General features: G+C 55.2%; 1 protein-coding gene across 4 annotated transcripts in view; it reads right to left on the reverse strand.

The window, feature by feature from the left end:
• CORO2B (coronin 2B) overlaps window positions 1-15,796 on the reverse strand; it is a 133,575-nt gene that overhangs the window by 5,195 nt on the left and 112,584 nt on the right. For all 4 annotated transcript variants that reach the window (XM_045449291.1, XM_045449292.1, XM_045449290.1 and 1 more), the window contains 8 exons: window positions 8,562-8,711; window positions 7,741-7,905; window positions 5,622-5,738; window positions 5,392-5,496; window positions 4,743-4,839; window positions 1,060-1,172; window positions 631-721; window positions 290-429 (listed from right to left, as the gene is read on the reverse strand). In XM_045449291.1, coding sequence (XP_045305247.1) covers window positions 290-429; window positions 631-721; window positions 1,060-1,172; window positions 4,743-4,839; window positions 5,392-5,496; window positions 5,622-5,738; window positions 7,741-7,905; window positions 8,562-8,711 — 978 coding nt within the window. The remainder of the gene's footprint in view (window positions 1-289; window positions 430-630; window positions 722-1,059; window positions 1,173-4,742; window positions 4,840-5,391; window positions 5,497-5,621; window positions 5,739-7,740; window positions 7,906-8,561; window positions 8,712-15,796) is intronic.

A 15,796-nucleotide genomic window follows, 5' to 3' on the forward strand; every position in this document is an offset into this window, starting at 1 on the left:
CCCGGAACAGCAAATGACAGCGACGTTCCGAAACGGATTCATGAGCCACGGAACTGCGTGGGCTAGTGAATGCGAGGGCTGGGGGTGGGGCATCAATATCGCTACCACATCCCAGCCTCTATTTACTAGGGTCAGAGGCAACGGAAGCCAATAGCAGGCTACTTATGGCATTTGTCACAGAAAGAAAAATGCCCCAGATGGAGTCGGCTTAAAGGCCTGCAGCCCATAATTGAAACGTAAAGGTCTCGCTCTTCTAGGACCTGTGGAGGTAATAACTTATATTCCTTACCTCGTTCTCTGTCCTGGGTGGGACATTCTCTAATAAATCTATTCCATTGACCACAACGCTCTTCTTTTCTTTGATGGGAGCCTTAAATACCATTTTTGAGGACTTCTTATAGCCTTCCTTCAAAGACATGAGCACGGGATCTACGAAAGGCAAGGGAAACGTTCACACTGGCAGGTTGGTCGAGTGTCGAGTGATGGTGTTTTTCATTCACACCATCCTTGGCAGCTGGCCGAGCGTGGGGGAGTCGAGCAGAGGCCATGCAAAGGGGAAATGGGTGAACTCGATTGAAGGCAAAAGCTGCAGTCTCGAAGCCTCTTCCGGGAAGCCCACCCGCACGGTACCTCGGTTGATGCCCCCCAGCCATTCATCAGGGGTCAGAGCTGGCTCCGTGCCTGGCGTCATGGGGTAAATGTCTTCCTGGTAGGAATCCGACTGCAGTGAGGGGAGCAGAAGAGGGGACACATAGGGGCCACTGAGAGAACCCCTGCTGTTCAGCAGCCGGTTCTCCTCGCTGACCTCCCGCCCAGCTCCCGCTGTCCCGCCTCCAAGCCTTCACACTCAGGTGTCTCCCATGTGGAATCCCCACCCTGCATTTGTTAGCAAGCCAGACTGACCCCACCCTAGAACGGCCCCCAACTCCCACCCCAAATTGGGCCTGAAGACCCCAGTCCACAGGACCTTCTTCTGGGCTCCTCAGGCTTGCAGTCCATGGCGAGCCAGCTAGGATTCAATGCGGGGGTCCCTTTGGAGCCCAGCATGGCCCCACTCACCCTCCGGGGTACGATCATGGAGATGGGCTCAATCAGGCCCTTGAGAGTCACCAGCTTGTAGAAGCGGAACACCTCGCAAGCCGACACATCCAGCCCGTGCTTGGGCATGACCCCTGTGGACAGGCACACGTGGCTCCATGGGGTCCCAGGGATCCCCGTCAGCACCCCTCCTCCCCGATGTCCTTGATCAAGAGTGTCCTTGAACACTTAGGTCTGGAGGCAATGCTCTATGCTGAGGGCAGCAGGTGGACCGGGGGCTTCTTGAGTCAGACCCTGTCTCTAAGTAGTAACGTCTCAAATAAGCCCTTCGGGCCAGTCCTACCTCACCAGGGTGCATGCTTTAGAAATGGGGCCTTTTATAACTGGAAGGGGCTGTTGGGATAGTTTAGTCTATTCCATTCTTTTTATAGATGAAACTCCTAAGGGTCTAGGGGAAGGGGCTTGCCCCAGGTCACAGAGTATGGCTGGGGCAGAGCCACAGAGCCTGTCACCTTTTTTGTTTCTTTTTTTAAGGCTTTAAAAAAATGTTTATTTATTTATGAGAGAGAGAGGGAGAGCTGGGGAGGGGCAGAGACAGGAAGACAGAGAATGCGACGCGGGCTCCGTATTGTCAGCACAAAGCCCGACGTGGGGTTCGAACCCACGAACCGTGAGGTCATGACCTGGGCCGAAGTCGGATGCTCAACCCCCTGAGCCACCCAGGTGCCCTGAGCCTGTCACCTGAAATAAACTAGCTCCCCTAAGCTTCTGTGTATCTGGTCCTCAGAGAGAACAAAGGAGAGAGAACCCTTTCTCCACGCACCCTAGAGCCCAAGACTGCTGTCGAGTTGTGTATCTAGGACTGACAGGGTGCGCATGCCTGGTGCACGTATTATCCGTGTGTCCCCACTAGCCACAGCGTTCCTAACAGCTGCCTCTACTCGATGCCCACCGAGGAAGCAGTGCGGTGTGGGGTTAGGAACACAAGCTTTGGGGTTGGACACACCTGGTTCTGAGTCCTGACTCTGCCCCTCTTTCTGGTTGGGAAGGTCTTGGGTAGATCACTGCCTCAGGCTTCAGGTTCCTTGGCGGGTTAGAGGAGAACAGTATGACCCTTCACGAGATGGTCAGGGGATTGGGCCAGAAGATGCTCATTGACTGCCTGCCACCCTCATGAGCGCAGGGGATGTTAGTTTCTTCTTCCGTGATGTGGACAGGAGTTAAGGTTGCAGCTCTCCTTGACTGGAATGGAGGTCTGCCCTTCCAGATACAGGAATTCTAGATGCTGCAGGGAAGTACTATCATGGTACCCAGGTGGGATTTAGAGCCAGTAGGCTGGTTTTGAATTCTGGCTCTGCCATGCAGGATCTAGGTGACCTGCCCGGGGTGAGTTACCCAGCCACTCTGAACCTGTGAAAGGTGCCTGGCTCATGGCAGATGCTTTGCAGTGGCCGCAGGTGACGGGGGCGAGGAGAGACAGTTCTCCTTCGTTCCTCTCTCCTCCTCAAGTCCTGCTGACTCGACTTCCGAAACACCTGGATTCATCTTCTCCCCATCTTCCCGCCTCCTCCTTAGTTACCATCCTTTTCCTGCTGCCTCCTTAGTTACCATCGTTTCTTGGCTAGAAGTCCACAGTGGCCTCCAAACCAGTCTCTCTGCCTCCCTCCTGTCCTTTCAAAATCCGTTCTCCCTACAGAAGCCAGAGCAATCTTGGACTAACATTTCAGATTGCGTCATGCTGTCCCATCTCCCACCCGCCTGCTTAAGACAAAGAAAGGCCTCCAGTGGGTTCCCAGTAAAACCCAAACTCCTTCCCCTGTGTGATGGATGGCTGTATGTATCAGTGGGCTCAGGAAAGAAGATTGCCCTGCCCTTCCAATCCGTTGAGGGTCTGAATACAACAAAAGGCAGAGGAGGGAGGAAGTCACCCCTTTTGTTCCTGCCTCATTGTTTGAGCTGGGACAGCTCCTGTCACCTTCTCCTGTCCTTAGACTGGGATTCACACCATCAGCTCTCCTGGTTCTCAGATCTTCTGACGTGGACCGAACGTCACCTCCAGCTTTCCTGGGTCTCCAGGAAGCCAGCAGATCTGTTTCTCTGAAGACCCCTCATGATTATACCTTTCTAACCCATCTCATGGCATCCAGCCCCTGCCCTAAGCTCCAGATTCATGTCCCAAGCCTCTCCCCATCTTCTGCCATGTCACAGAGTCCACGCTTAGTCACCCGGACCTCCGTTCTGTTTCTAGAATATGCCAGGCTCATTCCTGCCCCAGGGACTTTGCATCGATGATCCTTCCTGCTGGTCCTACTCTTCCTCTTTCCTGCTTTTCAGATCTCGGCCTAAAAGGTCACCTCCACGGCGAGGCCTTCCTTGACTACCTGGCCTAAAATAGCCCCCAGTCACTCTCTGTTCTATTGCCTCATTTGATTCTCTGCCTAGACCTTATTACCATCCAGTATTTTCCTTCCTTAGGTGTTGATTGTCTGTCTCCCTTCAGTGGAATGTGAGATCCCAAGAGGAAGGCTGGGTTCTGCACTGTTTCCCACTGAGTCTAGAGGCTGCCACACGGCTGATACCCAGGAAGTGTTTGTTGAACGACGGTGTGAAAGGGCAGGAGGAGCCAGGTGTTCGGCCAGGTGCTCTCCATCTAAGCTTTACAATAGCCCTGAAAGGTAGGCTTGATTTTTCCCTATTTTACAGATGGGGAAATTGAGCCTCAGAAGGGTGAGCTATACATTTGAGCCAGAACGTCGACCTAGGTCTGACTCTACAGTCCAGGATGCTTTGTATTCTACTTGACCAAGAGGTGACAGTGAGGAGGAGGAGGAGACGACAGAGTCGTGGAGGGGTGAAGTCAATGGAATGGTCACTGGGCCTATCTCAGGGCCGCCATCTTGCTGCCAGTCACTGAGGTGGGCTCTCGGACCCTTCCGGCACTGATGGTCTGGAAGCTGGCTCTCAAGCCGTATCCGTAGCATCGGATCCCCAGAGGGAACAAGCCAGACTCGGGCTCCGAGGTAAGGAGGGAACGGGGCCCCCGAAGAAACTTCTTCCAACGGGCTGATTCTGACCCCAAACAGGAAATTGCTGAATCATATGCAATGCCAGTTGAGAGGAATGAAACTTTTGCTGTAAGACTTTAGCGGTGGTAGAACGGGGGGTGTGAAGAACTCACTACACTCCCATCAATTCTGGACCCTCTGAAGGATTTGCTTAGAGGCTGGGGAGCCTGGGGGTGCAGGGATGGGGACACCCTGGGACTTCCTCCTGTCCTCTCAGGCAGGGACAGAGCTGCTCCTGGAGACTGGGGTCCTGGATTCCCAAAGGCTTCAGGAAAGTGTCTGGACCCAGACTTTTCTCTGACCTTTAGTTTTTCAACCACCTTACAAGAGTTCAGAGCCACTTGGAGCGCCAGTATCCCCATCTGCAAATGGGAATGAAGCCCGTGTGGGCCGCTGATGACCAGAGGTGATGGAGGATGTCAGGCACCATGGAATGACAGTCAGTCAGGTGGGTGGTGACAGGCTGGTGAAGAAGGACAGGCGGACCTTCCCAGGGGCAGCATCTGCAGGTTCTGACTGCCCATGAGCTGTGAGCTTCTGACTCTGATTTTCATTTAAAGGCAGGGGTGACCCATGAACCAAACATCCAGTCTCTTGTTCCATAGCATAACAGCCATGGAAGCCTCTGGACCCCCTTACCTAGGCCTTTCTGCGGGGCTGGGGAGCGGAACTCCATGAGGTAACTCAAGAAGGGCTTCTCAGTGCTGATCTCGTAGTACCGGATGTTTCCATCTCCCTGGGGGCAGGGAGAGAGGGAGGTGAGGAAAGTGGGGGCGGGGGTGGGCTGGGCTGAGCAGGTCCCGGTCCCGGGGGTCTGCTGCAGAAAGCCTCAGCGGTGGTCCGAAGACCAGGGAGACCTGGCCTCTAGACCCATGGCCGGTTGTCACAGGGGACTTACGGGGTGATGGGGTGGAGGCGGTGTGTGCGTGTAGACAGCGTTTGTGATAGACGAGGCCATGTTTGCCAAAAAGCTCCCGGCAGGTGCTTCGAATGCCGTCATTAGTCACTGCGCTCTACACTTCAGGCTCTGAGCCTTATCCCGGTGTCCACCCCACCCCAGTGCACCTCGGAGGGAACTGTCAGTCACTGACACTTCAGTAAGAATGAGTGTCAGACCTGAGGGCGGGTTTCGATCGAAGAGAGTGAGAGAGACGACCAGAGAGGTTAGCCTGGCTCTCCTCAGGGGGTAGGGCAGGAGCGGGGGGGGGGGGGGGGGGGCACAATGGTGGGGGAAGGGGGTCTCCCAACAGGCCGCCCCAGCGCTCCTCACCCCCCAATCTTCGACTACCTTTCCAGCCAGGTAGAGCATGTGGGTGTCAGCATCGTAGAAGGGGAACAGGAGGCCCGACAGCCCGTCAATTTCCTCCTCGATCAGGGGCATGGATAGGTCCTCCTGCAGGGAAGAAGGCCCATATCAGCTTACGTCCAGGCAGGACGGCCCCTTACCTCCCCCAACCCCAGCACAGCCCCCAGGACTACAACTCTTTCGTGTCACCGCCTGGCCTCCCCGTGGCTGACCTGGTCCCAGAGGGCGATTTGTCTCGTGTTCCACCTGGAGACCCCTGTCGTGAGCAGTCGCTTCATGTTTCCCAGGAACACCACTCGGTTCACTCTGTGGTTTTTGCAGTTTGCCTCCTGGCAGGGACAGAGAAAGCTGCTAAGCCACGGCCGCTGGATACTAGGAAACCGTAGTAGGCTCAATGGGGGCCCCCAAAAGATATGTCCATGCCTTAGTCCCTGGAATCTGTGATATGGGGTCCTTAACTCCCCTGGATCACCTAAAGGTCACGGCGAGCATCCTTGTAAGAGGTGAGAGATACAGACACACAGAGGAGAAGCTGATGTGACTCCAGAGGCAGAGACTGGAGGATGTGGCTCCCAGCCAAGGAAGCCAGCAGCCATCAGAAGCCGGAAGAGGCGAGGAAGGGTTCTCTCCCAGAGCCTCCAGAGCTGAGAGAGAGCTGTAAGCCACTGTTTGTGGTGATTTGTCACAGCCACCAGAGGAAGCCAGGTCAGGTGCTGTGGAGCAAGAGAGCCCTGGGACCAGGAGCCCAGGGAGCACAGGGGACTCACGGGGTCACTTCTCGATAACTTGCTTCACCCAGGGCTCCTTCTAACAGGGCCATCCTCTGCCTCCACTCCCCCTGCCTCTCGGTTCTCGTCCCTTCCTTCTCCTCCTAACATGCAACAGCCCTTTGCCTGCATGAGTCAGCATCAGGTCGGATACCAGAGGCTGGCGGGGTGGTGCAAAGACTCAGGCTGGCGTCACCTGCTCTGGATTTCAGTTCCACGTCTGTCAAAGAAGGGTGGCCCTGAGGAGTCCCACCCCTCTGGCCCGCGTCACGTCTGTGGGGTGGAGCTTGGGTTCTCAGCTCCTTAACTTCTTCTCCGCTCAGCATGGGTTCTGCACCCACCCCCTCCCACCCCAGCTTGGTTTGAATTCTTTAAAAAAAAATTTTTTTTTAATGTTCATTTATTTATTATTATTATATTATTTATATATAATTTATTGTCAAACTGGTTTCCACGCAACACCCAGTGCTCATCCCAACAGGTGCCCTCCTCCATGCCCGTCACCCGCTTTCCCCTCTCCCCCACCCCCGATTCCCCCTCAGTTTGTTCTCAGTATTTAAGGGTCTCTTCTGGTTTGCCTCCTTCCCTCTCCGTAAACCCCCCCCCCTTCCCCTCCCCCATGGTCTTCTGTTCAGTTTCTCAGGATCCACATATAACTCTGCCCGTAACTGAGTGTCCGTCTCTACCCCCCTCCAAGGCTCAGTTCCCCTGCGTGAAAGGGGGGAGAGCAGCCGAGCCACCCCCCCCTTAAAGGCTGTCGTGAGGATTAAAGGAGTAACGTCCTGGAGCCCTTGGTACAGTGCACGCCACACGGGGAGCTCTGAGTAAATGGTGGTTGATGCTAATGATGCTAATAACTATGAGTGTTATTCTCTGCGATGGTGATAGTAGGTGGCTTTTTGGTCTTGCCACTTCGGACTCTTCTGAGAGAAACACAGCCGGGTCAAGCATCGGTCCTTGGGTAGGAGGTAAACCTCACATTTCTCCCAAAGTTTCCCTCCCATTCCATCCATGTATGCCCCACGCCCGGCACACAGTGGGTGTTCGAGAAGTTCATTTCTTACTCCCCAACGGCATCTAATCCCTTCCTCGCGGTCAAGACCCGGAACACTCAAAGATCAAGGTGGAGCTAAATTCTCCATCAACCTCCCCGCTTGGCACTGTCTCTGGGGCTGGTGCCCTGAGCCATCTCCCTCAGGCCGGTCCCCACGCAGGTGCCTGGGTAGCGAGTCCCAAATCCCCTCTCCTGTGCCCACGATGGGGCCTGGGCGATACCCAAGGATTTGTGCCCTGAAGGGTGCCACCAGTTCTGCCCCCGGAGCAGGCCAGAAGAAGCCCGTCTGGGGAGAGGGGTGCAGTGGGGATGAGAAAGGGTGCTGAGGTCTCTCCCCACCCAGTCTAAGCAGGGCCCCGAGAAGCACCCAGAATCCACAAGGTCAGCAGGGGTGCAGGCCAGGTGCGTGGGAGAAGGGGAGCTGGCACAGCCTTTTCCTCTAGGCCTGCCTGAAAGCCAAGCCCCACATCCCGACACCTTCCCTTCCCCTCAAAGACGGTGGGGCTTCACCTGCAGGACGCGGCCAGAGCGTGGCTCAATCACGCGAAGCTTCTTGTCCTTGCACGTGGTGGTGAGCAGGCTGCCGTCGGTGTTGAAGGACATGCAGAGGATCACATCTGAGTGACAGTCTATCATCTTCACCGGCTCACCCACGTCCAGGTTCCAGATGAGGACCTGCCAGGGGGTGGGCATGCCGGAGGCAGGGTCAGCCCTGCGGCTGCGCCGTGAGGCGTCTGTCCCGGTCTGCACCCGGTGGCCCTGGGTGAGACGCCCCGTGCCGGGTTGGGGTGCGCTGGGAGGCGGGGGGGTGGCGTTAAACTCTATGTCAAAGGCTGATGCTCCCTGCTGCGCAAATCCACTACTGTCCCTCGGCAGATCCCAGCCCCAGCCGGGATCGGTTTCTGCTACCAGCAAGAAGGATTCATGCTCCTGGCCAGGGCCCCGTGGCTGGCACGCCTCTTTGAGGGCGTGCCGTTCTCTTCCCTCCACCAACTTTGGTTGCTCCTTTTTCCCACCAGGAGGGCAGCGGCCACTTCTAGATTTAAGAAGGGGCCCGGCAGAGGGCATGGGCACGGAGTGGGCATTCTCTTCCAACCCGTAGGAGCCAGAGAAGCCAGACAGGCAGCCTCCGTGGACCCCGGGAAAGACAGGGCGCACAGAAGATGCCCGGCGGTGTGCAGCGACTGAACGAATGAATGGACAGGCGGGTGGGACAACGCTGATGAACGTGCTCTGGAAGGTAACAGTGCCCCCTACAGGCAGCTCCTCAAGACCCACATTGCTCCCCCCACCCCCGCCCCCCTCCCCACAGCCGCGGCCTAGCAGCTCACCTTGTAGTCATAGCCGGCACTGAAGAGGATGTTGTTGGTCGTGGGGTGCCACTCGACCAGCCCCACGCGCCGGCTGTGCCCGTGCAGCTCGAGGAGAGCCTCTGTCATGTTCCGCTTCAACCCACCCTCGGGGATCTCCCAGATCCGTACCTGCAGACGGGGGGACGGAGGGCTGGGTGGGCAGGGCCAGGAGAAGCCCCTGACGGCCCCCTCCTTCGGATACCAGGCTTCCCAGATCTGCCCAGTGAGGCATCTGCTGGCCAGTGAGGCAGGTAGAGCCTGACTGAGGCCCGGGAGAGGCTCCGGGGTGCACTTCAAGAGGAGGGTGACCATCTCTTGTGCCTTTGGGGGGGTTTCTCTGGCAGGCCTCTGCAGCCCTAGACAACTCATACTGTCGGGATATTGCTACAGTCTAGCTCGTCCCAGAGGGCCACACAGTAATCAGCTTTTGGCCAGTATTGTATTAAAAGCCTGCCTCCGCTTCCCTTCCCACACCCTTCTAAGAGCTCTGACCTCCGTCTCAGCAACTCTGCTGATACCCCATGGAGCCGTCCCTTACTGTGCCCCCCACCAAGGATGGACACGTGAGCAGAGGAAAAGCCATCTGGGAGGCTGGGAGGCCCGGAGTCTCTCCTGAGAGATGAAGAACTAAGGGGCAGAGGTGGATGGGACGCTGGACCCCCCCGGGAGGATGCGCAGAGCCTGGATGCTGCCACTATTCGCAGTCTTCCGGATGCCTGGGTGGCTCAGTTCGTTAAGCATCTGACTCTCGGGTTAGGCTCAGGTCATGATCTCACGGTTTCGTGAGTTCGAGCCCCGCGTCGGGCTCTGCGCTGACAGCGAGAAGCCTCCTCGGGATTCTCGCTCTCCCTCTCTCTCTCTCTGCCCCTTCCCCGCTCACGCCGTCTCTGTCTCTCTCAAATAAATATATAAATAAACTTAAAAAAAAAAAAAAAGAAGCAGCAGAAAGAGATGATGGGCCAAGCGAAGGTGGGACACACGGAGAAGCAGAGAGCAGAGGCCGTGTGGCCCCAGAGAGAGGACGTGCGCAGTTTCTCTGCCATCTCTGTGTCCCCCTCATTACTGACGTTAGCCATGGGGGACTTCCGTGTCTCTGGCCAAACACACCCTGCGCGGTTGCAACCGTCTCATCTACAAACGGGAGAGGAAACTCTTTGCCTTGCTTTGCCTACCGGTAGAATCAAATGAGATGCTGGTTGGCAAAGTCTGTAAACTGTAAAGTGCTCTAAAGACCTAAGGAGTTCTAGTCCTCGTTACAATTGTTGTCGTCAGTAATGCCATCGATTGCGTGCTCCCTGGAGAGGAAAGAACACACGTGACTGCCATTTAGGACACCTTTAAAGCAAATCTTTTGAAAATCTGAACTCCACCTTGGCCAGTAAGGAGACAAATGGGAAAAACAGCTTTGAGATACCATTTATAACCTTCCAAAATAGCCACCCCGGGAGGGGACAAGGGCCAGGGGTTGGCAAGATTATCTCCTGGAACTTGTAGATTCCATCGGTGTTGGTAGTATTATAAATCAGAGTAACTCTTTTGGAAGCAATTTGGCAATCTTTAGTAGGAACCATAAAGACATTTATGTTGTATCCTTTGACCTAGTAATTTCACTCTGAAAATCCAATATAAGCAAAAATCTCCATGCATGAAGGTGTTCATTGCAACACGGAAAATTTAGAAACACTCAAAGTGGCCAACACTAGGGCAACAAATTAATATGTTATGTCATTATGCGATGTTAGCTGTTCAATGATAATTCCGAAGCCCATGAGTAAACAGGGAAAGCCAAAGACAGTCCTAGGGACAGGGGAGAAGGCTGGGAACTGGGGGCACCCCTGAGGGAATTCCCTTGGCGGTTTCCCTTCTCGATGTTTCCCCCCGCAGATTCTAGCAATGAGTATTTCCCACATCATGTGTGTTTCCTCAGAAGACCCAGCTCTGCACACATAGACGTGGGAGGCATGGGGTGAGAAAGGCAGGTTCAATCAAAGGTTTGGGGTCACCCTTAGGTGTATCATTCTGTTAAAAAAATACACTCGGGATGGGGGGCGGTTGCTGGGTGGCTCAATTGGTTAAGCGTCCAACTCTTGACCTCTGCTCAGGTCATGATCTCACGGTCCATGAGTTTCAGCCCTGAGCCGGGCTCTGTGCTGATGGTATGGAGCCTGTTTGGGATTCTCTCTCTCCTCTCTCTCTCTGCCCCTCCCACATCTCTCTTTTTTTCTCAAAATAAATAAATAAATAAACTTGAAAAAAAAAAAAACACTCAGTGGGGCGCCTGGGTGGCTAAGCTGGTTAAGCATTTGACTTCCACTCAGGTCATGATCTCATAGTACGTGGTTTCGAGCCCCATATTGGGCTCTGTGCTGACAGCTCAGAGCTTGGAGCCTGCTTCGGATTCTGTGTCTCCTTCTCTCTCTCTCCTACTCACGCGCTGTCTCCGTCTCTCTCAAAAATAAATACACATTAAAACAACAACAACAAACCACTCAGGGCACCTGGCTGGCTCAGTCGGTAGAACATGGGACTCCTGATCTCAGGGTTGTGAGTTTGAGCCCCACACTGGATGTAGAATTTACTTAAAAAAATAAATCTCAAAAAAAAAAAAAGTTTAAAAAACACACTCGAGAAAAAGTTATAATTAGGGGACAGTTCGCGATATTTTTCTGACATGGTAATCGCCTTTGGTTGCTCCAGCTCTCTGCGAAAGCCCAGCGCTCAGGAGGCGCCTGGCTGGTTCAGTTGGTAGAGCGTGTGATTCTTGATCTTGGGGGTCATGAGTCTGAACCCCGCGTTGGGGGTAGAGATTACTTAAAACAAACAAAACAAAGCCCAGAGCTCGCACACAGCCTTGCATGGTGGTGGGGGTTGGGGGAGCGAGGTGATAGGGGACCCAGCGGGAGCCAACAAACCACACACCCCACACTTCTTTGTCATTTACGCAGAGGGAGGCCGTTACGCATGTTCTTCTGCAACTTGCTTTTCTCCCGTAACAGGTAGTGGACATCTTTCCACACCAGGACACATGGATTTACCTTATCTTATTAAGTGGCCGGGGGGGTGGGGGGGGGCACCTGATGCGTGACTCTGCCAGGATGGATTTAATCAGCCTCTATTAACGGACACCAGGGTTCTGCCCACTTTTGTCCCTGTTACAATTCACTCTGTGCCGAACAGTCCTGTAATACAAGCTTGAGTGTGGATATTTCTGTAGGGCACGTGCCTACAAGCGTTTCATTTTTTAATAGTCACTGTAAAACTGTCCCCGAAAAGCTGTCCCAGTTTTCACCAACAGAGCCTGAGAGCAGTTCTTTCCCTAGGTCTCTAACTCTACCTTCAAAAATAGACTTCTGTCCACCCAATAGGTTGACGATGACATCTCACTCTTCGGGTTTGCATTTCTTTGGTTCCTAGAAATACTCGGCATCGTCTTCTGTGTTTATTGTTTGCGCTGGAGGAGGAAGCTCTGGAAGCTTTTGGACTCAAAGGGATGAGCCTTTGAGGGTCGTAATGAAAGGCCAGTGTGGACACGTCTGGAGGCAGAGGATGCTGTCTATGGGCACCTTATACTGTGTCCTGAGGACAACAGATGAGTATATACATGTGGACACCAAGGCAGTCAGTGCCTAAGTGTGGACTGAGGCAGGAGAGTGGCCTCTGGGCTTTGAGAGAGATCTCTGAAACAGAGATTACAGACTCATTCATTCCACACGCGCACCTCTGTGAGCCAGAGTCCTGCTACCCAGGGGATTGTGCTGAGCTCGCCCGGTGCCCTGCTCCTGAGCAGCACACAGTGGGGCAGTTAAGGGCAGAGAACCCATGGAAACAGAGCTGAAGGGGGGCTAAGGGTGGGTGGGGAGGGTCTTGGCAGAGCAGGGCTAGAAGACAGGATGTTGGCCCAAGTTTGAAAAGAGAGGCTGGGGATGTGGGGAGGGGGGAAGAGACAGACACAGGACCAGCGTGCATGGGGGGCTCCGGCACGGTGGCTGGGGGAACCGCAGCCTGACCGGGGTAGAGCAGGCCGGCAGGGAGCGGAGGAGGCCAGAAGCCATGTGTGTCCCACCTAGTCACGGAGGCCTCAGGAAGCAGCTTCGCTTGGGACGGGTCTCAGGAAGAGCCCATTTCCAGAACAGTCCAATTCCTGAGCGTCAGCTAACTGAGGCGTGTCCCACGCCAGGCTAAGGTAGAGGCGCGAGGGAAGCTGTGAAGTGGGGATCCGCCCAGGTTCTAATCCCACTCGCTGCTGGATGACCTTGGAAAGCCAGGTGACCTCTCTGAGGCTCAGGCTCCTTGTCTAGATGATGAAGAGAGACATGTGCCCCATGTAGGGTCGGACTACACTGGGCTTCATGTCCTTGGGAGTCTGAGGCTTTCTAGCCACAGCAGCGGATTTGCTGGGATGACAGCTCGGCCTAGGGACCCAGGGGCTGAGCCAAGGGGATGGGGACGGCAGGTTGTGTCTGTGCCTCTGAACTGGATCCAAGTCCCATCCATGGAGCCGAGGACTGCAGGGGAAGGCCCAAAGAGCTGTTTTCACCAATAACTGTTAGGTGTAGGGTCCCTGGCAAGGCTTGGGGGACCCGATGGAAAATGTCCTACGGAGAGGGAGAGAGGCACCTTGCCTCACCCCCATCTGATACCAGCCACTTCCCTCCCCAGGCCCCAGTTTTCTCATCTGCACGCTGAGGCCATACTAGTTAATCTCCTGAAGTCCCCTGCGTTTGACATCATCGAATGTATCACTGGCGAGGGGGCGAGACGCTGGGTCTCCTGCTATAGCACATAGCTGGCACCCTGTGCCATGGGAGCTCAGAGGAGGAGCTGGAGTTCACAGTGGGCCTAAGCCGCTGGAAAAGGAATTCCAACCCCTTGGTCTTCAAGGGGTTTGTTTGAAGCAAAGAGCCGATGTGTGGGGGAGGAGCACTGCGGATCGGCTCAGAGGTTGCTCTGGAAAGTTACTTCCATTCAACAGGAAACCTGGTAAGGGCAGACAAACCGGATTTCTGGAAGGAAGGGGTGGAGAAAGGTGGCAAAACACTCTCTCTAGCAAGCCAGCTGCGCCCCTTTTCAGGTCCCTGGCTCAGAGCCCTGTTTAACTTAGCTACATTCAATGCAACCAAATATGTTCCATGGCTCCCTATGTCACACACACCAGATACGGGGCAGGAGAGGGTATCCTTCATCTCAGCAGCTCACAGTTTTGTGGGGGAGACAGCAGGCAGGGCAGACAAGGCTAACGGGAGACGGCTGATAAGGATGGTTAATAAAGTTACAAAACCAAGTGTCCCTGTGCCTGGGGAGGGGGCAGCTGGCGAACAAAGGGAGAACTCTGCAGTCTAACAAGCTCTGTTCAAATCCACGCTCTGACCTCAGTGGCTTCCCCCATTCCTTCCTTCTCGCCTGGACTGAATCTGACACCTTAGAGAGGACACGGTTTGTCCTTCTGCTTATCGATTCCGAAAAAGAGAGCAGCTCCCCAGTGCCAGGGCACAGACAACCTGCCAGGCCATCCCACTGGATGGTCGACTCCTCCATGCAGGGGTAGGATCCCCTGTCACCATCCTTGCCTTCAGCGTAAGGAATGGTGCCTGGCACATACCTGTTGAATGAATGAGACAATGGAAGAATCCTAGAAGCCCAGAAGCTTTGCTATCACATCATCAGCAGGTTCAGCAATGAGTCATGAGTCATCCCCTGACCTGGCGGAGCCCTTACGCCAGCTGGTGGTGAGCTGGGTAGATGCGAAATCACCCCTGAAATCCTAGTTTGGAAGGGGTGGGGGGATTTCTCTCTTGGATTTTGAGGTTCACCATTCAGCTTCATCTTTACCCGGAAACCAGTGACAGAAGGCCTGTTTGGGGGCCCAGAGAGCAAAGAATGACATGGAAAGAGCACTGGGTCTCTGACTCCAGCTCTCTGGTTGCCCCAGGGGCTCTAGAGAGAGTTCTCAGTAGACAAGAAACACGAACCATGGTGTATTTCGTTCTGATGCTGAGCCCAGTATGATCTCCATTTTACAGGGGGCAACTTGTGTGCAGAGAGTTAAAAGAAACTGGTCCAAAGTCACAGGTCTGGGAAGGGGCAGAACCAGGATTTGAACCCAGGCCTATGGACTCCTGAGCCTGAGTGGCAGGTCTGTCGGTGAGGCCTCAGCCAGGCCATCGACCTCTCTCAGGGTGCCTGTCCTTCCATCTCTGAAAGGGGTATGTTGCTCCCTTCTAGCTCCAAGAAGTGTTGGTTCTCTAGAGGGTGGTGTGTGTGTGTGTGTGTGTGTGTGTGTGTGGAAGGGCAGGGTGGTGGGTGGCTTCTGGCTGCTTCCCGCAGGGCTGATATCCTGCCCCATCCCACTCACAGTGCCTCGGGAGAGGGGCATCCTCTCTGAGGGTGGGGGTGGGGAGGGAGGGCAGCCTTTGGATAAAGGAGCAGAGGAAGAGAAGGCAGAGGAAAGCTGCTGAGCTCAGCCCGCCCGGGAGAGGGGCCTGCCTCCCTCTCCCCCCACCCCGCCCCTCCCCGGGACCACCCTTTCCCTCTCCTTGAGATGTCAGAAACCTCTCCCTCTCTCTGCAGCTGCTGGCCCTCTGGGAAGGCTAGGAGCACGAGGCTGGAAACCCATAGAGCCCTTCCCCGCCGCCTGCCAGCCACCCTCCCGAGCTGCAGCAGAAGCTATAAAAAGCACAGCCGTTCAACAATAGGTGACATCACCCAGCGGCGGAAAGAACTGGATTCTGCCAGATGCCAGGGAGAGTTATGGCCCCTATCTCTCCCTCAGGACGGGAGCCCCTCGGGAAAGGGCCTGGGCATGTTCCCCTGGACCTCTGGCGGGACGGGGTCAGACTCCCGAGGCCCTCCTCTCTCCCTGGGGGAGGGTCGGGGCGTAGGGGATGGATTTCACTGGAGGATTTTCAGGGATGGGGCATATGGGAAAGGAGCTACGGAGCTGGGAGGGCTTGCTGGCTCCCTTCAGTGTCCTCTGGACGTTCTGAGAGACAAGCAGAGGGCAGTGGAGGGGTGAGAAGAGGTGGGCAGGCACCGCCTGGAGACATGGTCTGGATCTGCTTCAAACAGCTCCTCTCTAGCCCTTGCCGGCGGGTCCCCTCCCTAGCCCCCCGTGAGTAGCACAGCGCCTGGCACTTAGTAGGTCTGCTGACTGACCTCCTAACCCTGGTTCTGGATGTCACGTGTGGTGTGCAGGAAGTTGATCATTTGGGCCGGAG

The sequence above is a fragment of the Leopardus geoffroyi genome, chromosome B3 (genome assembly GCF_018350155.1).
Source record: "Leopardus geoffroyi isolate Oge1 chromosome B3, O.geoffroyi_Oge1_pat1.0, whole genome shotgun sequence".
NCBI classification, from domain to species: domain Eukaryota; kingdom Metazoa; phylum Chordata; class Mammalia; order Carnivora; family Felidae; genus Leopardus; species Leopardus geoffroyi.